Source organism: Siniperca chuatsi, linkage group LG23 (genome assembly GCF_020085105.1).
Source record: "Siniperca chuatsi isolate FFG_IHB_CAS linkage group LG23, ASM2008510v1, whole genome shotgun sequence".
Taxonomy (NCBI): domain Eukaryota; kingdom Metazoa; phylum Chordata; class Actinopteri; order Centrarchiformes; family Sinipercidae; genus Siniperca; species Siniperca chuatsi.
Window position 1 is genome coordinate 8,198,141 of NC_058064.1, and position 24,417 is coordinate 8,222,557.

At 40.1% G+C, this 24,417-nt stretch overlaps 1 protein-coding gene across 1 annotated transcript; it reads right to left on the bottom strand.

The window, feature by feature from the left end:
• Positions 1 to 1,586: 1,586 nt before the first annotated feature.
• Positions 1,587 to 23,065, bottom strand: dcn (decorin). The gene is made up of 8 exons (XM_044186745.1): positions 22,447 to 23,065; positions 13,681 to 13,913; positions 9,189 to 9,301; positions 7,926 to 8,139; positions 6,590 to 6,703; positions 6,078 to 6,171; positions 4,687 to 4,825; positions 1,587 to 3,061 (listed from the first exon to the last, which is right to left on the bottom strand). Exons 2-8 carry the CDS (start codon positions 13,892 to 13,894, stop codon positions 2,861 to 2,863), a joined length of 1,089 nt encoding a protein of 362 aa, XP_044042680.1. The 5' UTR covers positions 13,895 to 13,913; positions 22,447 to 23,065; the 3' UTR covers positions 1,587 to 2,860.
• Between the last annotated feature and the right edge of the window lie 1,352 nt (positions 23,066 to 24,417).

The following is a 24,417-nucleotide window of genomic DNA, read 5'->3' on the forward strand; positions in this document are numbered from 1 at the left end:
TCATTAGACACTGTACTACCTGCTTCCAGTGCCAGGAGTCTCAATGGCTACATGTCTCAAGGGAGTTCCATTTCTTTAACCTAATTATTTCCATTACAGTCTCGTAAATGACTGAGGGATTATAAATAACTGGTGGCTCAGAGGCCAGAAATGGTCCTTGTGCAAATATTTTTTTACCTCAGTCCACAAAACCCATCAATATAAGTTAGAGGCTGCAGATGTAGCTAGAAGTGAAGTAATCTACCATAAGTTTGTTTTTTTAACTTTCTTTAGACCCTCCACCCAACTGTTTTCACTCACCATAGGACGTGGATGAGTTGGTACGATGGCTCAGTGATTCACATTGTCTCCCCACAACAAGAAAGTCTATTATCGAAACTGCTGACCTGTGTGGAGTTTGCATGTTCTCCCTGTATCAATTTGATTTCCTCAGGGGCTCACGTTTCCTCCCACAAACCATTGACATGGTGGACTGGAGACTCTAAACTGAATGCGTTGTCTGTCTGTTTGTATATATAGATGCATATATGTCCTGTAAATGTATACAGTACATCTTGTGATGGAGTGTACCCAGACTCTTGGCCAGTACATTCTGGGAATGGCTCCAGCGTGGAGGGAATACAGAAAATAGATGGTTAAACTGCACTTGGAACAAGTTCTGTATGTCACCCATTGGTAATATAATTAATTTTTTCAATCAAAAATAATTCTCAAAGGCTCAGTGGGATTAAATGAACTGTTAAAAATGTTTAGTTTCAGTGTAGTTTGCGATATCAGGACACTGTCATTGATTTAATTTACAATGCTGTTTTAAATAAAGGCAAAGAAGTAGCTAAGACACACCTATTCCTACAAGACTGATACTTGCGGCTCCATGAATTTCATATACTGACTGAATGAACTTGATGAATGGCCCCCATGCTGTAATTTTGTTGGTGACATTGGACGTACAAGAATACGACCCATATTTACTCTCTGATAGGAGTACAGTCTCGATGGTGTGTTGTAACATCTGTAATGTGACTTATTGTTACCAGATGACAGAAACTGGATAAAGTGTCTAATAAAAGTGAAACTAACTGATGACTTTTTAAAGTGCCTTGAGGCCAAAATGTGTTTGAAGCCAGAAGTATGTTTGTATTTCAAAAAGCAGTCGTCAGCTTGGCAGAAACCTTATGAAATATCTGTTGAAATGTGGAAAGAAATGTTGTTTGGGTCTTTACCATAAAATATGCGCCAATATCCCATAAAATAGCACATTTTCTAAACATTTAATTATCTTTGATTGAGTCAACCAAGGTAACCTTATTGAACATTTCAAGCCTTTGTCAAGGTTTACTATCATTAATATGTGCTTGAAGCACTTTCACCTTATGTGTGTGTTTGTTGTGTATACGTATTGGTGAAAGTGTCTCACCTGTTTCTCTGTACATTTTACCTGTGCCTCCTCTTGACCTTGTTCGCCAGGAAGCCGCTGCTCTCTTCGTATTTGTGCTGTAGTTATTGCAGTACCATTCAGTGACAAATCTCCATGCACATTATTGATAAAAATGCAAGTTCTGGTCATTACATCCATCAAAAACAGCTACTTTTTCCATTAGTATTTTTATTTTGTTTAGGACACCTTAGCTGGAGCCCCTGCTCCGGAAAAAAAGAAGAACACCTTTGTAGCTGATATATTAAGTCTGAGCTATGGTAAGTGCTTGTGCCTTTAAGCAATGAGAGGTTTTTATACAGCATTTATATACAGCGTCTATACATACAACATTCACACTAACATGGTTGCAGTGGGCATGCCAGTCCACATACACCCTCCAATTTTTCTTGACTCTTAAAAAAGGAAATAAAGGACAAGGAAACATGGAGAGAAATACATACACACATCAACAAGAAATTCCAGAAAGCACCAGGTTCAAGTTGAAAGGAAAAAAATAAGAGCATGCATATAAATCTTTGGGAATGGCTTCTGTTTAAAACATATATGGTTTATTCTACATTTTTTAGAAGCTATTTTCACCTTATTTTTTATGGATGGAACAAAATACACTAGGAGAGGAACAAGGGATGAAATGTGATAAAGAAAAAACACCCAGAAACTAAATCAACACTGAAGTAAGCACAAGAAATCACAATGTGACAGAAGTCACGGTTGCTTTTATCTCTACTTGAATTGAGTACAATACAAATAGAAACTCAGAGTTCTTTCACAGAGTGCAGCGTGGTAATGTTACACTCTGAATGCTATTCCTAGTACACAGGTAATATCTAGTACATTCTAGTATACCAGTTGTTAAAGGTATTGTAAAACACAAGTGAACCTTTTGCTGCCTGCTCTACAGGCCAGCTCTCTTATAATTCATACAATTGCTAAAGGTCGAGAAAGTTTATCAAACTGGGATTTATAACATTTTCCACTGAGTGAGATTTCAAATCTTTTTGGTTAGGGATCACTTCGGAATTTCAATTTGTCCACTGAATGAATTGCACATATTATGCACAAAAATATGTTACAGCATGTTTCTGAGAACATATTTGCAATGTTAATGCTTGCTTAACTGCTTCTATGAATGATGTGCTATGTGTGAGAGCATCACCATAGTATGCTGGTGTTTGCTGTAAGCTGTGTGTACTACTGTTGCACCAACCTTGAAGCTAAATAATGAATATGATATGTTGTGTTTGAGGTCCATGTCCACTAAAGTTTTGAAATGAGTGCATGGATTAATGACATCATCATTTGTGGGGAGGCAGTGTTGGTAGGGGTCAGTGTTGTGGGGCTGTGGTCAAACACACACGCTTACAAAACTTTCACACACTCATTTACAAACACACACTTCCTCTTAGAGGTGCGCGGGACACTCTACTTCTTCCTGTAGTTGCCAAGCTGAATGGCAGAGCGGTCGAAGACGCAGCGGAAGGTGATTGGCTGAACTTCCCAGTAAGGCACAGGGTTGCTGAACAGGCTGATGCCAGAGTACATGGCCTTCTTGCTGTTGAGGCCAGGAGGACAGAAATCCCCTGTTCCCACAGCAGCAATCTTGTTGACATGGAGGTAGACCACCTAGAGAAAGGATTTAAATAATGACAACCTTCGGTCACTGAGTGGGACGTGCACTGCGATAATTTAGTTTTTCCAAAATAAAGCAGATAAAGAAGGTAATAATAAGTCACCAAGTGAATAATAACAGCTCAAGAAAGCGTTTTCTCTCTCTCTCTCTGTTTAACTAAAAACAGTGGGAAGAGGACATCCTGCATGATCATACTCCAAAATAACAAGGAGTTGATGCACCTTGATGCTTGAGAACAAGCATGACTATAGATGCGTATAAAAAACAGAAGCATATAAAAAGCATATATGAACACAAGAGTGGCTAAAAACAATCATGAAGCTGTGCAGTGTGTTTTGAGCAGAGTAGCCCTCGTCATGCAGCACTGAGGGGGATGAGAAGGATCCTAGAAATAAGAACAAAAGGAGGGAAGTGCTACAGACTCACTGGGACAGACAATATAATGCTAATTACAGATTCCAAAAACACCCAGCTATACATGGAGAAAAGGTCATAACGAATTACACTTGCCATAATATGCAATGGAACATGCAAAGGACAGAAGACAAAGAACAAAAAGAGCTACAAATATAAAAAACATCACAAAAACGTGAAAAACGAAGCACCTCATTAAGTCCCTCTGGGTATGTAGTTCCAAAAATAAAAACCCTACTGAGTACCTGCTTTCAGTAGAACCACATTGTAGTCTCTTAGAGGAGGCTTGACCCTCTAATACTATAACTGTGATGTTGTAGTTTTTGTATTATTTTGTTTTCATATAAAACATCCCAAATTTGAAAGTGTTGGTTGTTATATTAAAGTATTCCCACATTCATATTTAAACCCTCTGTATTTTGGTATGCCATGTTACTACTACTGCAGTGTCCCAATCTGTACTGGGATACTGGGTGTTGCATGAACTGTGCACAACACCTTGTTGGGAGCCATTTCTCCAAACTCTGGGTCATTTCTTTCCATAGTTTGGTTTGTTGTGGCTGCTGAGAACAATGCCATTAAAATTTGGGTGCTCACAAAATAACAGCTAAAAGATGGCTGACAGGTGTTCAGTGCTGCGGTTCATGAGGAGTGAATATATAATCCCAACCAACAACAGGAAATTACCTCAAAAAGGTTTTTATGGGGATGGGATTGATGCAACAGCTACTCAGGCTTGAGAAGCCTAATGAAATGATGTAATAAACTGAAGGCAAACTAAAGTTAAAAGGCCTGGAATCAGGTCTGTTTACACTCCCCCCTACTGCTTAAATCTGTAACATTATAGTATGACAGGCTACCAACACTTTACTCAATAAACAAACTAAATGGATCCATGTGAATTGTATTATGGATGCCTGGGTTGACTTGTAATTGGGTAGTGTGAACCTAAACAAAGCAAATGCAAATATGCAGCATAAGTAAACTTTTCCAGTATGGTTTCTGTCAGAGAAAATGAGCTGTGTGTGATCACATTGTAAGAAAATGAGAAACATAACTGTAATGCTAAAGCAGAGTTAATTTGCTGGAACTAAATGGTTACAAAAACAATCTTCCTGTGATCCTGTTGTGTTTTCAAACCTAGATTAATAACACTGAGATGTACAAGTACTGCAATTATAACATTAATCAAACCAGTATGTACCTGGATGTACTTGTGGTCGGACAGGCCAGGAGGAACACTGGTCAGAGCGTTGTTGTTGAGGTGCAGCTCTCGCAGGTGGGGGACGTTAGCCATTGTGCCATTTTCCACAGAGCTGATCTCATTGAAGCTCAGACCCAGCCTGCAGGAAAAAGCAGCAAGTAGATGAAACATGGAAATGTGCAAATATGTAGAAGAAAAAGGAACACAAGAGCACAAATGGCATGAGTGGAGAAACCAAAATAGTGACATCAATGTTTGTTTCTGGCAGCCAAAATTATCATTAGCTAATAATATAGTGATGAGCATGAGGAAATGAGGATACTGAAAAGAATCTACACCTGACATTGAAGCTATCACTTTCCCAATTTCAGAATTATAAGCAAATGGAAATAAAAATGATCCATTGCTCATATCCTCTCCAGCATACTCTAATCATGCTGCATCAAAGCCCTCTTTGTTCTAGTTTGGTATGCCATCTTTGGCACAATCTGAGCAGTGATCTTATAAACACAGTGTATCCAAATTTTATGAGCAAACCAGTTATTTTCATTATTCAAAAACTACTATTTAGGTCTTAGGTTTTGTTATACAGTAAATCATAGAAGCGGTAATAGCAGAACTAGCCAAGTTCCAAGTAAAGCTAAAGAATGAAAACATGAGATAGCATGAAAAACTGTGATATAACATTTACAGAATAAGAAATGCATGTTGTCATGTTTCCAAAGAGGAGTTTTAAAGCCAGACTGTGTAACTTTTGAGAGATGAAATAAGCAATCTTCGACTTACAAATGAAAATCTAAGCAGCAATAAAGCGCAACTTGCTAAATACACTCAGGGGTTTTGCCACTACAACCTTACTTAGACTGGAATGACCAGTAACCTATGGTGACTAATGTTAGCAAGCTTTAGATAGATACAGTACAGCTGTGTAAGTGACATTATTGAAGTTGAAATAACACAAACTTCCTCTTACAAATAAAAAGCTGAATTTATAAGTAATAAAATGCACCTTGCTGAATTCAATACAGGTTATTTTTTTTGCTACAATTATACTTGGTCTGGATCAGTAGCTTGCTGTGGCTAATGTTAGCAAACTTGATATAGAGCTGTGTAACTGACATTATTCAGTCAATTTAATGACTTTATGGATCTCTACTGGTGATACGTGGCTCAGATAAACATTCATGACTATAGAACAAAGAAGTAAACGCACTGTATGTCACAAAGAGACATGATTCAGGAAATTAAGGGAAATTCAATGCACAATTATATATGTAATTGCCATTTGTGGCCACAGTGGCTGCTGTTCAACAATAGTTACATAGTCTTGCTTTAAATCTTAAAGTCAAAAAAGAAATGATACGGTTAACAAAAATCATAATTCTTATTACTTGGCCAGGTTCTTCAGGCCCTTGAGGTTGTCAGCCGTCACCTTGGTGATCTTGTTTCCATCCAGGTGGAGCTCAGACAGAGAGCTGGGCAGACCTGGCAACCCACAAGACAAGGATTACCACCATGACCAAAGAGATAATTTAACTAACATCTACCTTAGAAGCTTATATGACATTATAAAGCCACTTTCACATAGAAACCGTTAATTTGCAACATTAAATTTCACCTCAAGTGCAGATCAACTATCAAGGAGTGGTTGTTTCCAAAGGATCCTTATTCATGGATGTATCATTTTACTAGACATGTTCCCACCCTGAGTTTTGAATTACTATGCAGTACAGTTTGTGTGTTTTTTCACATCGAGCCCATTGTTTCACTGTAGACTTAAATCCAAGCATGCATTCTTTTGAGAGAAGATGGTTGTTTTTGGCTGAGCCTGACTGGATAAGACTTGGATTAAGCCAAATGCCCTTATTTAGGAATTATTTGTGGAAATAGATCAGAGCTTTACCTTTGGGGATCTCTGTGATGTTAGTGTCTGCAATCCGAATGTAAGAGACCCTTTTCAGGTCAGCAAAAGCACCGGCATCGATTCCTGCGCTCTTCAGAGGGTTGGACCCGAGTTCTGAAAAAAATGAATGAAAGCTCACAATTGAGAGCACAGAAAGAAAGAAGAGAAAGAAAGAGCGAACAGCAGTAATGGATCACGTCTATGAAGTTAATTCCTCTCCTGGTGTGTTACGGGAACATAGAGCTGAGTCATGAGTAAACAAAGAGAATAGCTTGTTTTTGCAAAGCAGCCTTTCTCTATGCCAGATTCCCTGATTTGTCATGGATCATAATTCTCATATCATTGCATTTTAAGTGATTGAATCCACACTCTGAGCTTTAGTTGAGCAATAACAGAATGACACTTTTTAATTTGTGGAACAGGAAGTCGGAGATGAGTTGTCAACGTGACAAGTGGAGCAAAAGGACGGGAAGGAGGATAGAGGACAAATAATCTGTGGGTCTTTTGTGAAAAACCCCCAAAACAAAACATGTGCGGTGTAATCATGCATTAACAGGCTACCACAGTCTGTAGCAGTCTCATCACTTCCAGACTGTGATGTGTAAATCTTGTCGCAACAGTGAAATGCCAAGAAGCAAACTTTCCTTTCTTTCCAAACAAAAATCTATCAAATTTACCATTCACACGCCAGTACGTACTTGAACAATAAATTAAATGACTGGATAAAATAACTGGATAAAATGTTTACTGAAGGCCACAGTTTGTTTCAGCTGTTGAAGTGCACCAGTGTGACTTGCGTATAGTTTGCAAACACTTATTTTCACACATTCCAGTGGGTCTATTGTTTGCCCTGAAAAATTTGGAGCTCTACTGAGTATATGCAGAGGTGTATATTTCAATAAATTCTCAAATAATCCTCAACTTATTTCTGTAGCACTTTGATCAACATTATACAGGCTTAAAGAGAATCTTTACATGTTTATCTGCACTGTAATAGCTCTTCCCATGAAAGTGCAAAGGTAGAAATGCAGCAAGTAATGTATGTAGCCCCATCTGTGACCTCATTCATCACATATCAATGCCAACAGAAAACAGCCATACAGAAAAAAATCTAAAGCTTGTTTTACCTATTTTCCAAAAGCAGGTTGCATCTTCAGAGGCATTGACAAGTGCAGATGTTTAAATTGAATATTTAATATCATTCCGAAGAGAGGAACCTTGTTTGTCATGATATTACCAGAAAACTTGGCACAGAAAATATGTACCATCCACTGTCATGCCTCCAAATAAATATCTGCATTTTTAAACAAATCAGAAAGTGTTTTTATTTTCATACCCATGACGATGACATGGGACATGCCCTGGAAGGAGGCCTTTTTGATCTTGGTGATCTCGTTCTCGTGGATGCGCAGCTCCTGCAGGCTCTTGGGCATGTTGGCGGGCATGTCCTTTAGCATGTTCTTAGACAAATAGAGACGCTGCAGCTTGGTCAGAGGGCTGAGGGCCTTGGCGTGGATGATAGTGATTTTGTTGTTCACCAGGATCAGAGCCTATAAGGAAAAATGCCAGGGAGATGAGGTAGTATTGTTAAATACTATTTTTTATTCTTTCTGCATGGTGTAGTGGAGTTTTTACCACTATCTCCACAACACTTTGGGGTAGTGGAAACACTGCATCAAAAGATGAATTCAAGGAATTCAGTCTGGCATTTTTATAGCACTCTGTTCTTGTTCAAATTCACATCAGTGTTTAAAGTTCTATTATTATGGAAGTTAAACTTTATTTGAAATTTTTCACCTTAGTGGCTTTGACTGTTTTGACTGTTTTTTCTTCCACTCAGAAACATTCACTGCTACAAATGCACCATGATACAGTAAAAAATCTGTACTTTCCAGTTGAGATTCTACAAAAACAAGACATTTTGAGCTCAGCAGCTGTTAGATACTCCAACCCGGTCCATGTGCTGTCAAGATGGAGGGCCAAGTTCAAGTCCACTCTGGAGTTATCCCCAATGCATTTTCAGAGGAATCTCACTCCTGCTTTTCCACTCTCATGTAAGCACACGCAAGGCAATGTGAGGTATGTGGTCCATTTCCTTAAGAGGCCAGTTACATTACAGTGGAAACAGCTCTGGCTGTCAGATAGAGGTATTTATTGCAAGCAAAAAAGCTACAGGAGTTTGAAGGTGTGAGGGTGTAAGGCCTTACGGGTGAATAGTTTCCATGTACCTGGTGACTTGGGTGTTAAGGTGATGGTAAAGGTGGGAGGAAAAGAGTATGGGTGGATATATGGAGGAAGATGAATAGAGTTTTGGGATGGGAGGTGAAGTGTGGTCCATGTTTTATACTAAATTGCTTTTGTCATTAGTAATTAGTAATGCATTAGTTATGGTACACAAAATTGTAAGTAGTTGCTAAGGAATGAGTGGGGAACGAATTAGGCACGACCCGACAATGAATTAATCACTTAAAAACAAAATGTTTCCCCACGGAGATCTTCAAGGGTTCACAGTGATACGGTTACATAAGAACACATTGCATAACGTTAGGAATAATACACAGACATGAAGATGTACACATGGAAGTAAAATGTCTCTTACATGCAGTCCTTTGAGGTTCTTGAAGTCATTCTCCTTGATCTCAGTGATCTTGTTGTTCTGCAGGTCCAGCAGGGTGGTGTCGTCTGGGATGTCCCCAGGAACTGCCTTCAGACCTGAATTTTATGAGACATTGTTTAATTAGATGTAGGGTATGAGGGTTCGAAGTATACACATGCAATAAATCCATCAGAATGATGGATGATGGAAAATTGAGTTTGAGATGGGGTGGTGATGCGAGGTTAACCACACACTGAACTCAACAGGAAATGGACACAAAATGGTTACCTATTCGTCTCCATGACCATGGTTAGAGTAGGTCTATTGTAGTTAAAGGCCCTGAAAATATATTATATAACATACAGTTTCTTACTTTACGCAATGAACACAACATATCCTGCCAAAGTTGGAACAGTTTCGTTAATTTCACTTGAGAGATTGTCGTATCTGTGTTTTTGTCCTTGCTTTTGTCATTAGTTTGAAGTGGGAAGGGTTTAGCAACATCTAAATCAAAATATGATGACAACTGTTTGGTTGTTTGTTTATGCTGCTAGCACTGTCCGTCAAGTCTGATTAAACCATGCCGCACAGGCCTGATTACGCAGACTGAGTGTTAAACTCTTAGTGAATAGTAACTAAGGATGTTTTTTTCTGAACTCAAACTTTGATTGTTGCTTATTTAGAAACCAAGTTTTCAGGGGCTTTAAGCTTTTAAGAACTGTTACAGACTGCACACATGCAAAGAGACAGAGAATCAAACATAGATTAGTAGGAGAGAGCAACCGAGTTTACAGTAGTGACACGCTGTCTGTTTTGTCTGCTTTGTCAATGTAGCATACATCATAAAGTCTCAATGATAGGAACTTAGAGCAGAATGGGTTTTACGGTGACATTCCAAAGGGACCAAATAACAGTTTGATGTGCTCTGAGGCACACATGGGGGAAATGGACCTTAAAACAAATTTCCTTTGGACTAAGTAAGCGACTGCATACCTGGACACTGAGCTCACGCTAAATCGTTTTGCTTGGACTTCATCATGGCACGTCATCGTGGACGTAACACAGAAAATGGCATCTGTAGTGAAAGACTGTTTGGTTGAGTGGACAGTTTTTAAAAAATTGAGTGAAGGCAGCTGGGAGTTATGCTCTTTGTCCGTAGTAACACAAAAAATCCATTCATAATGGGCAGTTTACATTTCAGTGGAAGAGGTGTGGAATAACCTGTTTAACAAAGAGGCTTAAACTCTATCTCCAGTCCACATACGTATGTCTGGACACAGTTTGTCCTAAAAGTTTGTGACGACTTCTCTTCGGCTCATCCAAACATTACTTCCAGCTAGGCTTACTTTTCTGTCAGCTTTTCCAACTCGGCAGTGGATGACCCACAAACCATCACAGCTGTTTGTGGTCACCGCCATCATTACAGCACCACACTGTATACCGGTACCTCTATACAGTACTTGCACACACATTCTTTTTTATGGTCTTCTCTAAAAGTCAGACTATCTCAGCCTTTGCTGCTTCAATTTTGAATATTTTTTTTTTCTTGCAAGCAACTTGTGCAAAACTAAATAGCTGGAATGCCCTTTTAAAAGACATTTTCTAGCATTGTAAACAGCAGTCTTGTACAAACAAAGTCATCTTTTGATGCGTCAAGTGACATCCAGTTACTGCAACACTACAGCTTTTCAGACAAATACTTGACGTCACATAAAACAAAATTATTAGCGCTGTAATAAAAATCAGTGCGATGATGACTCTAACTGGAACTGACTAGTACATATAAATAATTTGAATGTCATGCTTCGGTCAGCATCTCACTTTTCAGCTGACAGCAACTTTGCAGGAAATGAACAAGAAAAATAGGACATTAAGCCTCGCCTCCGCTATTTTAGTCACTATTAATCACTCCATTTTAAAGCAAAGTGATTGCGATATCAAGCATATGATTGCTTTGGACTGGACTCATGTTCAGCACTTCCAAGCATTAATGACAGTGTTTATGTAATGTCCTCTCCTTGTCTGGTGCTGTGGCCGGGAAATACAAGTTTATCTGGCTGTATCAGCAAAGGCGTGACTGGTTCATGGGAATTGAGTAAATTTGGATTTTTTTGGTATGCAGAAGTGTGGTAAGATGTACACCTACACACACACCACACATTACACAGCTTGAAAGATACATTTTTAATTAGAGAAGCTGCTGATTGTGCGATTGGGTAAAGCTTAATACTTGTAACCAAGAACAAAAGGCTGTTGTGTCAGTCTATGGATCGGTAAAACCTCTTTCTAACAGAGTTTGCAAATATAATCACAACTCATTTGAACCCTAGGCAAAATTTTCTCTCCTGAATGTTTTAGCTGTCATCCTGCCAGCTGCAAACTCACAGAGAAAAATCCACAGCTACAAAAGCAACAAGGTGCTTCGGGATGGTGAGCAGACTCCTCAGTCTTGCCCAGGCCTGTGTGTGTGTGTCCAAATATATACATAAAAGTTTTAATCCTGTGTGTGTCTAAATGTGGGAGTGTGTGTTTGCGCTCATGCCAGCAGGTCTGGGGAACAGATGGAGGCTTGGGCCCAACAGTGCTGATGCAGGAGTTGAGAATTCAGCCATGGAGCTGTGTCTCCGGGGAAAGTGCTGCTGCTGACTGGGGCCCCGGCTGGAGGACTGATGTAATGGAACCGACCTTTTCCTGAACATCACTATCTCCAACTGTCTGTTGCTCTGAATGCCTGTCTGTCGCTCTGACTGTCTGTCTGTTGCTATGACTGTTGAGCCACTTGCCTGTCTGTCTGCATGCTTTGCTTACGCTTTCTTTTACACTTTTTTTGTTGCCCTGAATCTGTAAACGCTCTTTCATTTCACCGTCTCAACCCTGAACCTCTTAAGCTTACTAAACCAAAGTGGTTATGAGCTGGTTATGTCAGTCTACTCCTTTTTTAATTTTATCCTCCCAGTTTGTCCATCTGTGTCACTCCCCCTCTCCTTCATCTGTCTCCTTGAAGCTCGCGCCACTTCCTTTCCAAACAAAAGCAGAGCCAAAAAACCCAATCAAACCCAATTGCGTAGCAAAGCACTTTTAAGCAATATACAAAAAAATTTGAGGTCAGGGACTTTTCCATGACAAAGTTTGTGAGATGACTCAAAGCTGTTGTATATGCTATACATCAGATTAGACAAACAGACTGGATAAGCTCCAAACACCTAAAATGACAATTGAGTAAATTGTTGTGACTGTGCTGAATTAAAAAGAAGACAAAGTAATTGTAATCTTTCAAACATGGTGAGTAAGCTTTAGATTGAGAAACAAGTTTTGGAACATTTCAGCTTGTTAAAACTAGGATTTGTTCAGGACTTTCCTATGCCCAGACTAACCTGTAATCTCCACAAACAATTTGCCCAGAAAAGGCAAATAATGTATTTGTTACAGGAAGCGAAATATGGCACACAGCATCTGTGAGCATTTAAGGTATCAGCAATGGTATCATGTTCTCTGGAGGACATAATATATCCCTCAACTGACCCTGTGGGTTTGCATGGACAGTGGAGACGGCTGAGCTTGTGAAGTCATTGTCTTTTTCAGCTCTTAAAAACCAGTAATTTCACATAAAAGTACATTTAAACTGCTGCAGACACCCATCCGACCTCAGCATCTGATCCATCAAAGTGAGCTCATTTGTTTGGAATCCAGGCCAGAAAACCAAATGGAGGAGTGGACGAAGAAAATGGATGTAAACAAGAAGCTTGTTACATTTAGTCTGAACATTACAATTAAAAATCAAGTCACACTGATTCATTTTAGAGATTATGGGCTACATGTAGCATCAGTACGAATGAGCAAGATGACTAATAATCTTTACTGGTTTTGAAGTTGTGTTTCTCAAAATTAAAAACACATTTATGTATGCTGTCCTCGCTCAATCTAGCTGTGCTCACAGACTGCCTGCCTCAGCCTGGGAATCATCCTCGCTTCAGGGAGCTTCCCTCCACACACCTGGTTACTCTTTCAACTTGTTTGTACAATAATCCAAAGACCAACCACTTTAACGCCTTCTTTCATGCTTTGGGTCCAGAATCTCTTGTGTATTATAACAATCAGCCTTTCCAGTTTCTCAAAAATGTGGATTTGTTGCTTTTCTCTCGTACATCATTGTGAAACTGAATATCTTTGAGTTTTGGACTGGTGGTTGGACAGGCAAAATGATTAATTAATCAAGAAAATAATGGCTGAGTTCTAGTCCTAATATATTCAGGTAAAAATTATAAAATATGCATCAATATATTACAGTACAGTAGCTATTCTTCCATTCATAAATACTGGTGTAGGTGTGTGTGAGTAGTTTGATACACATTTATCTTAAAAACTGGGGCTTTATGCATCACACAGGATACTGCCACCTGTTTCTTTGTATGCTGAAAAGAATCTCACACACATTGAGAATGTATGCAGGATTATACACAACTATATGACCCATCAGTGGGAGGTCTTGTCTTACCGAGGTCAGAGCACTGGATCACGCGTAGGTGGCACTGGCATCTGAAAGGGCACTTGGGTCCATCAGGCATGGGATGGGAGCCTAAATCTGGAGTCTCTTCAGGCAAACCTGATCCCACCTCATCTTCCATCATGAAGTCTAGGAAGCCTGATTGGCGGAAGGGCAGAGCCCAGCAGGCTGTGACCAGGAGCAGAGAGAGACAGGCTGACCTCATGGTGCTGCTAGCAGGGAGCCTGGAGGATGAGAGGACACAGTTCAAAGGTTTGGGTGGATACACTTTCAAAATAGTCTGTCTATGATTAGTTTTTAAAACAGCTATACTCTGTTTAACTGTCTGTTTCTGATTCACTGTAATATTCAGAAGGAAAGTAGGCAAAGAGAAGGGAGAAAACAGATTTTCACTGTGGCAGTGAATCAAAGGAATCAAGAGAGAACGACAGTGTGAGAAAGACAAAACAAGAGATTGATTGAAGTCCGGAGAGGCCAAGGGGCGAAGGTGAGAGGTGGAGGGCTAGAAGCTAAGCACTTGGGTGTAAGAATTTAGTGAGGTTGGTCAAATAAACTATTTAACTGGTCAGTTTTAGGCAGAAGGTGAAAGGTGATAGAGCCTTATTACTTTGTCAGAAGGGACAAGCCGTGGGGGTTCCTAATGATTATGTTACTAAGGAATACTAACAAAAAACAAGGCAAACAAAAAAGACCTATTCCAAAAGTACTGATACTTTGGTCTGAAAAATGTAATTCTGGCAATCCTGTTTCTAACTGTGGTTTGCAAGATTTTTTTCTGATGTACCGGCAAGCTCAGCTCGTACAGCAGCTCAGATGAACTCAGGTATCCCTTCATCAATACTGTCATGCTTCAAATATGTTCAAGCAATTTTAAACTGGAATTTAACACTATTAATCATAAAAAAGAGAATATTGTTACAATACTGTTTTTACACAATTGGACTGCAATATTTAGGTCAGTTTGGTCAAGTTTGCATAATTACCAGTTGGAGTGGCAGAAGCTGGATGTTTAAACCATTTATCCATTACCTTTAGGTATTCAAACCATTTATCATTACTTTTAGCGAAGTATTTGAACAGCTTTTTTGCACTGACTAACGAGTAGTTTGCACACACTCTCAGTCGCGAGTGTAGTGTTTAGATGTTACAGGTGACTATGTGGATTTATTTTTAATCACTTTTTTTTTTTCAAATCAGTTGAGCTACTCCACAATTTTTCCACCTACCCCCTGCAACTGGAGACCTACCTACCTTACCTGTTTAAGAATCACTGTACTATAAGCACACAGTGTACCAATATTTTGCTGTTGGTTCATTGTTAAAGGATTTGTTTTCCTTCTGGAAATGTTCTGGATACCATACTAAAATGTGCCTATGTAATTTGCAACAGAGAAAGAAAGAAATGTTGGTTGCTGTATAAGTAACATCTGCATTAGCTTTTACAGTAATACACAGGGGAAATTTCATGGCTGCCACTGTATACCATTGTACTACATTTTCTATTCAAAAGTAATGAATCACAGTGATTATTTGTTTTCCATTAAAGTACTGTATCATTGGTGTGCGTCAAAAATATAATGGAGGAGCCTGTATCTACTGTACTATTGGAGTCACAGGGAGAATCCTGCTGCCTTGTGCAGTCTTCTATTTCTAAACACAACCACAATCCAGTTGACACACTCTCTCTCAGAGATCCACACAGACTCCCTGACCTTTTACACACACACGCACACACACACACATGAGTCTCAGAGACCCAGCAATCTGCTTGTCATGCATATAGCCAGAAGTTGCTCCTTCCCTCTTGGTGCCACAATAATTGAAGGGCGGATTTGAGCCGCAGTTGCTAACAAATGATTTGGGAGCAGCTGGTCTGCAGCGGACCTTGACCTGAACATCATGACCAGGATGATGAAACAACCCAAAACCATCAGTTGGCCAGAGCTGAAAGTGACTCTGGGCCGGTTTATATGGTCTATGTGCATGTGTATGATGCCTATGTGCTGTGTCTTTGTTTACCTCCTGTTATTTGAGTGCATATTTGCATGTTTTTAGGTGCGAATAAAACAACAGTTTGTGTTTTTAAGTGTATTAAAACAAGTGCACAAGTTGTATGTATACCTCTATATGTGCACATATTGTATCTGAGTAAAAGTAATAAATGCACAGGTTTAAATCTTTCAAAGGTTTTCACCAGTGCATGTCTTTGAGAATGAGAGAGAAAGCAAGAGATAGAGATGTGCTGATGTAGTGTAAATTCAGGTTAAGGTTATGTCAGGTCACAGGGATCACAGCTTAGAGGGACTCTCAACACAAGCAGTAATTATAGTCCCTGTCCACAAAGCCACTACTTTGACACACTGTACAGCGGCTACAGTGCTTGCATACAGTATGACCAAGCTTGAAATCACTTCCATTCAGAAGGGAATTGAGTTGGATGGGATAGCTCTGGCTCTTAATGTTTCTTTTTTACTCTTGTTCTGTTGCTATGAAGTGGAAAAACCTGAAAATCACTCAAAAGGGTGATTTCATAATTCGGCACTTAGAACTTGAAATTGTGTGATGCAATGTTTAATGTCTAAATGCAGTTTTCCATGCAAAACATCTGCCATTTTGTCTCACTTGGAAACATAGAGTATGTACTGTAGCGGGAGGCGTTGAAACAAAGAGCTATGGTCTGAACATACAGTAGATCCAGAGGACAAGTTGTTCCAGTCTTCTCGACAGACTGTGCAATCTTGGCTGTGTCAGGCTCTCTTATCTAAGCGCAGCTGAAAGCTCAATCCAACGAAAACCTTGTCTGCAGATTTGGCAGCAGCATTCTGCTGTCGTTTAGGATTTAGAGATGTAAAGCACTCCTGGGTTAGTGCTTGTAGATGCCTTTGATGGTTTGTTTTATCTGTTTGTTAGATGCCAGATGGGTTGGGCATGTCTTGTAGTATGATACATTAATTGCCAACTTGTGTACTCCTCTCATCTGGCACATCTTGCAGGCTGGAACATTCAGAATTATTTACAAAGTCAGTGTACCAGCTCTGTAGGAACAGCAATGCACACAATAACAGAGGTTTCACTGCGGATTGCTGAACCTTATCTTCCTGCTTTGACCCATGGCCACAAGCACATAAACAGATATACATGCATATGTGCTTTGGTGCAGGATTTCAGATGGCCCTGTATGTGCCCTGCCATCAATCCATCAACCTTTGTCCATAAACGTTTCAGCAGCTTTTAATTTGAGCCAGACAGGGAAAAAGAAGAGAGAGTCATCTCAAACTAAGCTCTATGAGCATTTAATGGCTTCAGCATTACTGTAAAGACAAGAATTACCGCTACTTTGTGAGTCATAATCAGGCCAAGGAGTTGTTGATGATGAGATTTTGAAATGTAACCAGGAAAAAGGAGATTTTCAGGGATTATTGTTTGGGACATTAACTAACAATTTGTGACCACAGCTGGAGAATAAACTACTATAAGTGGTATTATTATTATTAAGTTAGGGGGTTTTGGATTTGGAGATGCAGGGCTGTACATTGTGGAGATTTATTGCTATGTGTCAACATTAGAGTGGTGAAATAATGGGTACATGGTCAAGCAAGATTGGTCTGTGAACATGAAGGTCACTCCAAATTCAGAACAAGGAATTATGGTCAACAGCAATCTTTTTTTAAAAGTTGAAATTCAAGGCTTTTCACAACTTTCACAGCTGGGATGAGTCTCTGAAGACAATGCATGAGACAACCTGCTGGGCCCCAGGCGTCGGTTCTTTCATTACCAGTCTGCTCAGATGTGTCCACAGGCCCTGCAGGATGGCCTGTTCTAAGAAGATGCTCCCACCTCCATACAGACACAGACACATATACACACCTAAAGAATCTATTTAATAGATGACACAGGCTCCTCAAACACACTTGTATGTGCGCCCATGCTAAACCCAGAGGGCTGCCAGCCGAGCATGCTTGAACATGACTTGACCATGTAAAATCTACATCATCAGTATCAGCATTTCTAAATCCCCTCAAAGAAGATGCATCTTGCTTTTAAGGGGTTAAAAGGTATTCGCCTTATTGTTTTCACTTCACAGAGGAATCCTAGTGATCACACCAAGCTGGAAATCAAACCATGATGTTACAAAAGGTTTCATTTAGTGCCCTGCAGCTTAGAAAACATGATCTGACCTTTTTCTAAAATTTTGAGAAATTTTGATATATTTTTGCAGTTGTTTTTTGTTTGTATCTCCACTTGTTTCTAGTAATTATTACAGACAGACCATGTTCAGCCTATAATTTACTAATAGCATTCCTTTTAAAACAGTGGTTTTAATATTAGGGTTTTGGGTATACCAATTGTCAAATCAAACATCTGTGTTTTTTGCATTATAAATTATTCTCTCCAAAGTTCTTTTCATAATTTATCAGTTCAGTGTGGCTTCATTCGGGGAACATGGCCAGTATCACGTTGTGGTACGGCTGTATGCTAGCTTACAAGAAAATGGGACAGGCTTTATTCACAAGAAGTGGACTGACACTAATCAGTGCAAATGTGGCACACAGTCTTGTTTCATACTAATAGACTTTTAAGAACCATGACTATTGCTGTAAAAACCTTCAGACAAATGCAAAATTTGACGCATAAGGACAACAAAAGGAGGTCATCCTGGGGTAAAAAGAAGCTGAACTTCACACAGTGTTAGAGAGACATTCACCCCACAGTGTCTCACTGGAGAAGGATGTATCTGATGAATTTTAATTTTAAAAAGTTCATCAAAGTTCTTATGTTAATATGTAATGTAAGTCATTTCATTCTGAACTTCATTCATTGGTGAATCAGGAAAATAAATGTTAATTTCACTGCACTGAGACAAATGATGGTCCAAGGCTTTCAGAAGAGTTTAAAATGGCTTAGAATGGTCAGCAGATGCCTGTTGTAAGTACTACACATGAAACTATGGTAGCTAAAGAAAAGATGTATCAAAAAGTAAAAAGCACAAACTGAAACCTGGGATTCATCATCCCATGTCTGACCAAGAAAAAAGGGGTGGAGGTTGACATTTCCTGTGGCGGCGGCATCCTTGTCAATTCCCCTGTGTCCCTCTTTTGTCTCATCTCTCTCTTCCCTCCCTCCACTCTCCCCCAAGTCTGGCCCCAGTATTACTAATGATTCCCAGACAGGAAGCAGAGCTTGCATGAGGGAGTAGAGTAATTTTCCCTCCTTTGCTTTGCCACTTTCTCCTCTTTGTCACTGCCTTTCATTGAAACTTTCGATCTTAGAAAATCAATGAGATACCCGTAGAACTTCTGCAACTACTGCAGCATGAAAGGAACAGATCTGAATATTATGCACCATGGTGTCTTGATTTTAGCAAATCAAATCATGTTGCAATGAAGGAAACAATATAAAGCAGACACCAACTACCATCCCACCTTCCACCCCTGTCCGCTACCTCCCCCCTCCCCTCTAACTCTCCACAGGCCTGCGTCTGCCTCTGCAGAGCATCTGTCAGCAATGAATCACTGGAAAGTATTTACATGGCCACAGGACGTTTAAAACACGTGTGGCCCTTTTAACCCATCAGCAAATTAATGTGAGCTCCCCTCCCACGTGGTTACATAAACACATATGCTCAGGCACATAAGCATGATCGATAATAATGCTGCCATGCAAAAAAATGTGTGATTTTATGAGCTCTTCCTTTGGCAGTGGTGTGAGGAGTTGGTGGTCGTCAATAAATTTCTGATATATCGGGGGGTTTTGTGAGTGAGAACATGTGTATCTGAAAATATGCAAAGACACGGCCAACAAACAATTTCAGAGCCAAAACGTTCTTGAAACAGGAGTTAGGCCAAATCAGTCTTGTCTGGAAAATAGCCGTCCATGCTCCCATGTCTGTCTGCATGGGAAATGTCTGGCTTCAAGATTGCCCAAGACAATCTTTTGACCACTACAATCAATATAATTTCTTTATGCAGAAAAAAGAAAAAAGTGTCAGAGCCATGGCTATTATTGAAAGATCATTTTAGGGTCTTTAAAGCATGCCTGTTGTTTGGAGCCATAGCATGAGAAAGCCAGCGAGTGGTTAAACCACATTTCAGCTGTTCCATGAGAAGAGCTGTCGGTCTGCCATCAACCTCAGTCCCATTATCAACAGTCTGCGCTGCACAGACGTGGACGAACTGCTCAACCTTCTCTCCCTTTCTTCTCTTTCCATCTCCTCCTCCCTTTTTGTGCTCTTTCCTTCTCTCCCCAGCTTCTCTCCAGAACGCTGCTGCAAGGCTGTTGACCAGGTCAGGCAGGTCGACTCAAATACATCCATCTTATCTTCTTTACATTGGCTTCCCATCAGGTTCAGGATTCATTTTAAGGTTCTTGTTTTCACATATAGAGCCCTGCATGGTCAGGCATCTGTGTACATATATGACCCCTTCACCTTTACATAACCAGTAGCTCACTCAGGTCTTCTGAGCAGGGCTTACTGGTTGTCACTCGCGCCTGACTGAAAACAAAAGGTGATCGTGCCTTTGAAGTGGTGGCACAGACACTGTGGAACGCTCTTCCTATATGTTCTGCGGTCTCTGTTGATGCCTTTAAAAAGCAGCTCTCCTATTTAAACAGGCCTTTGTCTTGCCTCGTGTTGTCTAGTACTTGTAATCTTGTGTTTTTAAGGTTTGTTGTTGCTTATGTTTTTATTTTTATTGTTTGATTCTTTTATTGTTTCTTATGGTGCTATTGCCTATGTTTTATTGTTGTTTCTTTTACTGTTTTTGTGATCGTATTTTAATAATTTTACTGTTGTGAAGCACTTTGTGACCTTGCTCTGTAAAAGGTGCTATACTGAATAAACTTTACTTACTTACTTTACTTACTCTCCCATAGCTTATGTTATTTTCTTTCTCTGTCTGACCCTTAAAACATTGGCCAGAAAGAATGACATGTGGAACTTTCTGGTATTCCAGTGAGCAAAAGGGGGAAAAAAGCCTTCATGGCTGATGTCCATTCAATTCCATTGTTCTTTTGCTCTTTTTGACCCAGAAAGTTGAAGTCCAGATGGAAAAAATGCAGCCCCAGAGTGCAAATCTGGGCCTTGTCTCCTCCAAACCTTCCGTTCACTCATTCTTGGTAAATGTTAAACATCTGCTCAGCGCAACTCAAAAGTATGAACTGAAGTACTTTTATTGCTCTGAGTGTATTTTAGTGTAGTGTTTGCCACTTTTAGCCTCTATTCTAATCTAAATCCCACTTTATATTCTGTTTTGTTTGTCTCAGTTTTTCCTTTGTTCATTTTCACTCTGGTCCTTTCAATGCAATTCAGTGCAGCTGAGCCTTTTTAGGTTTTTTCCCTGCTGGCAAAAAGGATGTAATGAGTTAGCTGAGAGTTGTGTGGTGGCTTGCCTGGAAGCCTTCAGACCTCTCTTTGATAGAGGAAGCTGTACCATTATGGGATTAATGGCACTGCGCATTGCCAGGTACAGCTTTTTTTCATCTCCTCTTCAAAGCCTCTCACTTTAAGTTGCCCCTAGCAATTTGGGACCTGTTCTGCTCCTGTGAAAACACAGCAGCAAGCGCCATGGTGGGCAGAGACGGTTCATATTGAGAAGAAACAGGGCCACAGAGTAGACAGATAAGAGATTGGGGTTAAAATGGTCTGCTTGCAGTCTCAAATGAACTGCTCAAATGGAAAGTGAGAGAGGTAGCAGAAACAACTTTTCCAAATCAAAGTCTTGACAAGCAATAATGGGCTGAATCAACACAAAGAAATCCTCATTGTTGTTTCAGCTTTTTTTCCCCCCTCATTTGCTTGTAGACTGCCCAAACGCCACAGGGAAAGAAACAAAGAATGAAAGAAAGCTAAACAAAGAGAGAAAAGGAACAAATTAATGCAACAAATCATAATCTTTTCCACTGATGTTAGCAAATGATGACAAAAACAAGAAACAAACAACTAAAGTAGAAAGTAGAAAATCTAAATTTTCTGACTTCCCCTCACTCAAACCCTTGTCTTTATGCAAGCATTACAAATCTGATTCACTTTGCCATGTATAAAACTAACACACTCACAAAACTAGCTTGAGGAATGCACTTCCATATGGGTTACATCCAAAAAAAGTATCCAAACACTTGGTCAATTGTCACAAACAGCAACAAATTAAAACACTAACATTGTAAACTGAGAAACTGCTGAAAACATCGCATGGCACACAGTGGTGGATACTTTGGAGGTGGGCCAACGATGGGCCAGAAGAATTATTTTTTTTGGCAGAGGAGTGAGATACCAGCATCTACTGCACTACCACACCCCCTTCCTAGCCTTTCCACTGAGCTGTATGCAGATTGGACTGGAAATGATTAAGGTCCCTCATCACAAAGCTAAGAGAGCTGTGGGAACAAGACCTGGCAACATATTCGGAATATACACAACACACATGAATGTATGAAGAAGTGAATAAAACATACTCAAATCCACTTTAATAGAAAGACAGACATATGCTCAAATGTAACTGCAAAAAAAGCACAAGCAGTAATTGTATCTTTATAAAATAACATCGTCAGAAAATAATGTGACTTTTAAATCATGAATAATGATTTTGTCATGAGTCCATTTATGCAAAAAGTCACAATGCAGCAAAAACCAAGCCATTCTCTCAAGACTATTCTCCACCTCTTTAAAGATTTGTGAGACCTAACTCCTAATTCCTAACCTCACTTCACCCATTATTACCCATAGTTTTCTCCCCTCTCAGAGTTAAAGGATTAACCTACCTGTTCTCAGCAAGCAAGGCAAAGAGAGTAGAAGTGGGCGAGATGAGCTTGACTCCCAAAAATCCAGTCGAGTGGGGGGATGAGACTGTGAAGTGGCTGCGAGGGCCTATGGGGTAATTGGACTCGGAGCGCGTGTAGCCAAGATCAAGCAGGTGTGCTCTGTCACAACAAGGGGAGGAGAGAGAGAGAGAGAGGGCAAGAGAGGAAGAGAGACAGAGGAGAGAGAGAGGAGAGAGATAGAAGGAGGGAGGGGTCCAACCGCCGAGCTCCTCTCAGGACTGAAACAATTGGTGGAGAACTTGCCCCGCTCTTGCTGCGTGCTCCAAAAACAGCTGGAAATGGAGAAGGGAGGAAGAAAAAAGAGGGAGAGAGAGAGGCGGAAAAGGGAGACAGAGAGCGGGAGCAATGAGAGAAAAGGAGGAAGGAGAAGAAGAGAAAGAGGCAGAGAGTTGGAGTTTAAGGCAATAAGCAGTGATTCAGCTGGCAGCCACCTTCACTGTGACATCTGGTAATGATAGGTCCGGTGTGGAGCTCAGCAGAGAACGCTGCACACAAACTCTCTTTCGCCTTTTATCACACTCTCTCTGTCATTCATCCTCATTCAGCCCCCATATTGACTACCCCTAGGAAAAAACAAAACACACACACACACACACACACACACACACACAGACACACACACACACACACTTTTGTTTAATGTATTCAGATTGGCACCTCCCCCCAGTAAACCTCCTTCTCTGTTTTAACCCCATTCCCCAAATTTTGTTTAGGTTTGTTTGAGTTGCCTCAGTGGACTATTGGGTCTATTTGACTTTATTGGCCAAAAAACAGAGGAGGAGGCACTTTTGGGGACTATGTGAGAGGTAGAAGGCTCCCATTCTTAGTCCTTATGGTCTTTTTTTCAACCCTATCGACAGAAAAGAATGTTGATGATTCTGCCAAACCGGTTATGATTAATAAGAAGACTAATGCTACCGACTCTGTGAGACTGTACTTAGGCACAGCAGTGCTTTGAGCTAAATGTTAATGTCAGCAAGCTAACATGCTCACAATGACAATGCTAACCAATGTTTACCATGTTCACCATCTTAGTTTAGCATGCTAACATTTGCTAATTAGCACTAAACACAAAGTATAGCTGAGGTTGATGGGAATGTCATTCGTTTTGCAGCTATTTCGTCATAAACCAAAGCATTGGACAAATTAAAAATTTTACCTGATGATGGCACTAAATGAAATGTCAGGGAATCACAAAAGGTATTACAATTCATCCTGAGGGGGACATGAATCACTGTACCCTAATTTCATGGGAATCCATTCAATGGTTGTCAAGCATTTCACTCAAAACCACAAATGTGAACCTCATGGTGGCACTAGAGGAAAAGTCAGGGGATCTTAAAAGTCATTGGGATTCATCCTCTGGAAACCATGACTGTCTGTACCAACTTTTGTCATCCAGTAGATGTAGAGGTATTTCACTGGATAAGTGAAAACTTTGCCTTGCTGAATCATGAGGTGAATCAACCAATATGGACGAAATTCAAAGGGACACTTGGCTGCCTTTTTAGAATCGACTATATCTTATTTCCACTCTCTAATGAGCACAGTTGCTTTAAATCTGGACTTTGCGCTAGCTGGATAGGACCTGCCAAAGCTGGATCTAATCAGTGTGTCTGTGTGTGAGAGGGGGGGTCGTTGTCCTGTTTTTTAACCCTAAGTGAACCAGGCCTCATCTTATCATCATGACAGGAAGGCTTTGTGGTGGCCAAGTGTTTAGAGAGACTGTGTCATGCTGTTGCAGGAAGGTCAGAAGTTGAACTTCTGCATTAGCCAATGTCTCCATCAGCAGCCATGTGTCCAGTTCCTTGTTGTTATTCACTCTGGGTCATAAAACCAGCTTTTGAACTTTGCATGGAAATGATGATACATGGATAAAGTCTTTGTATCAGTAATTTATGTTCTTGTGTA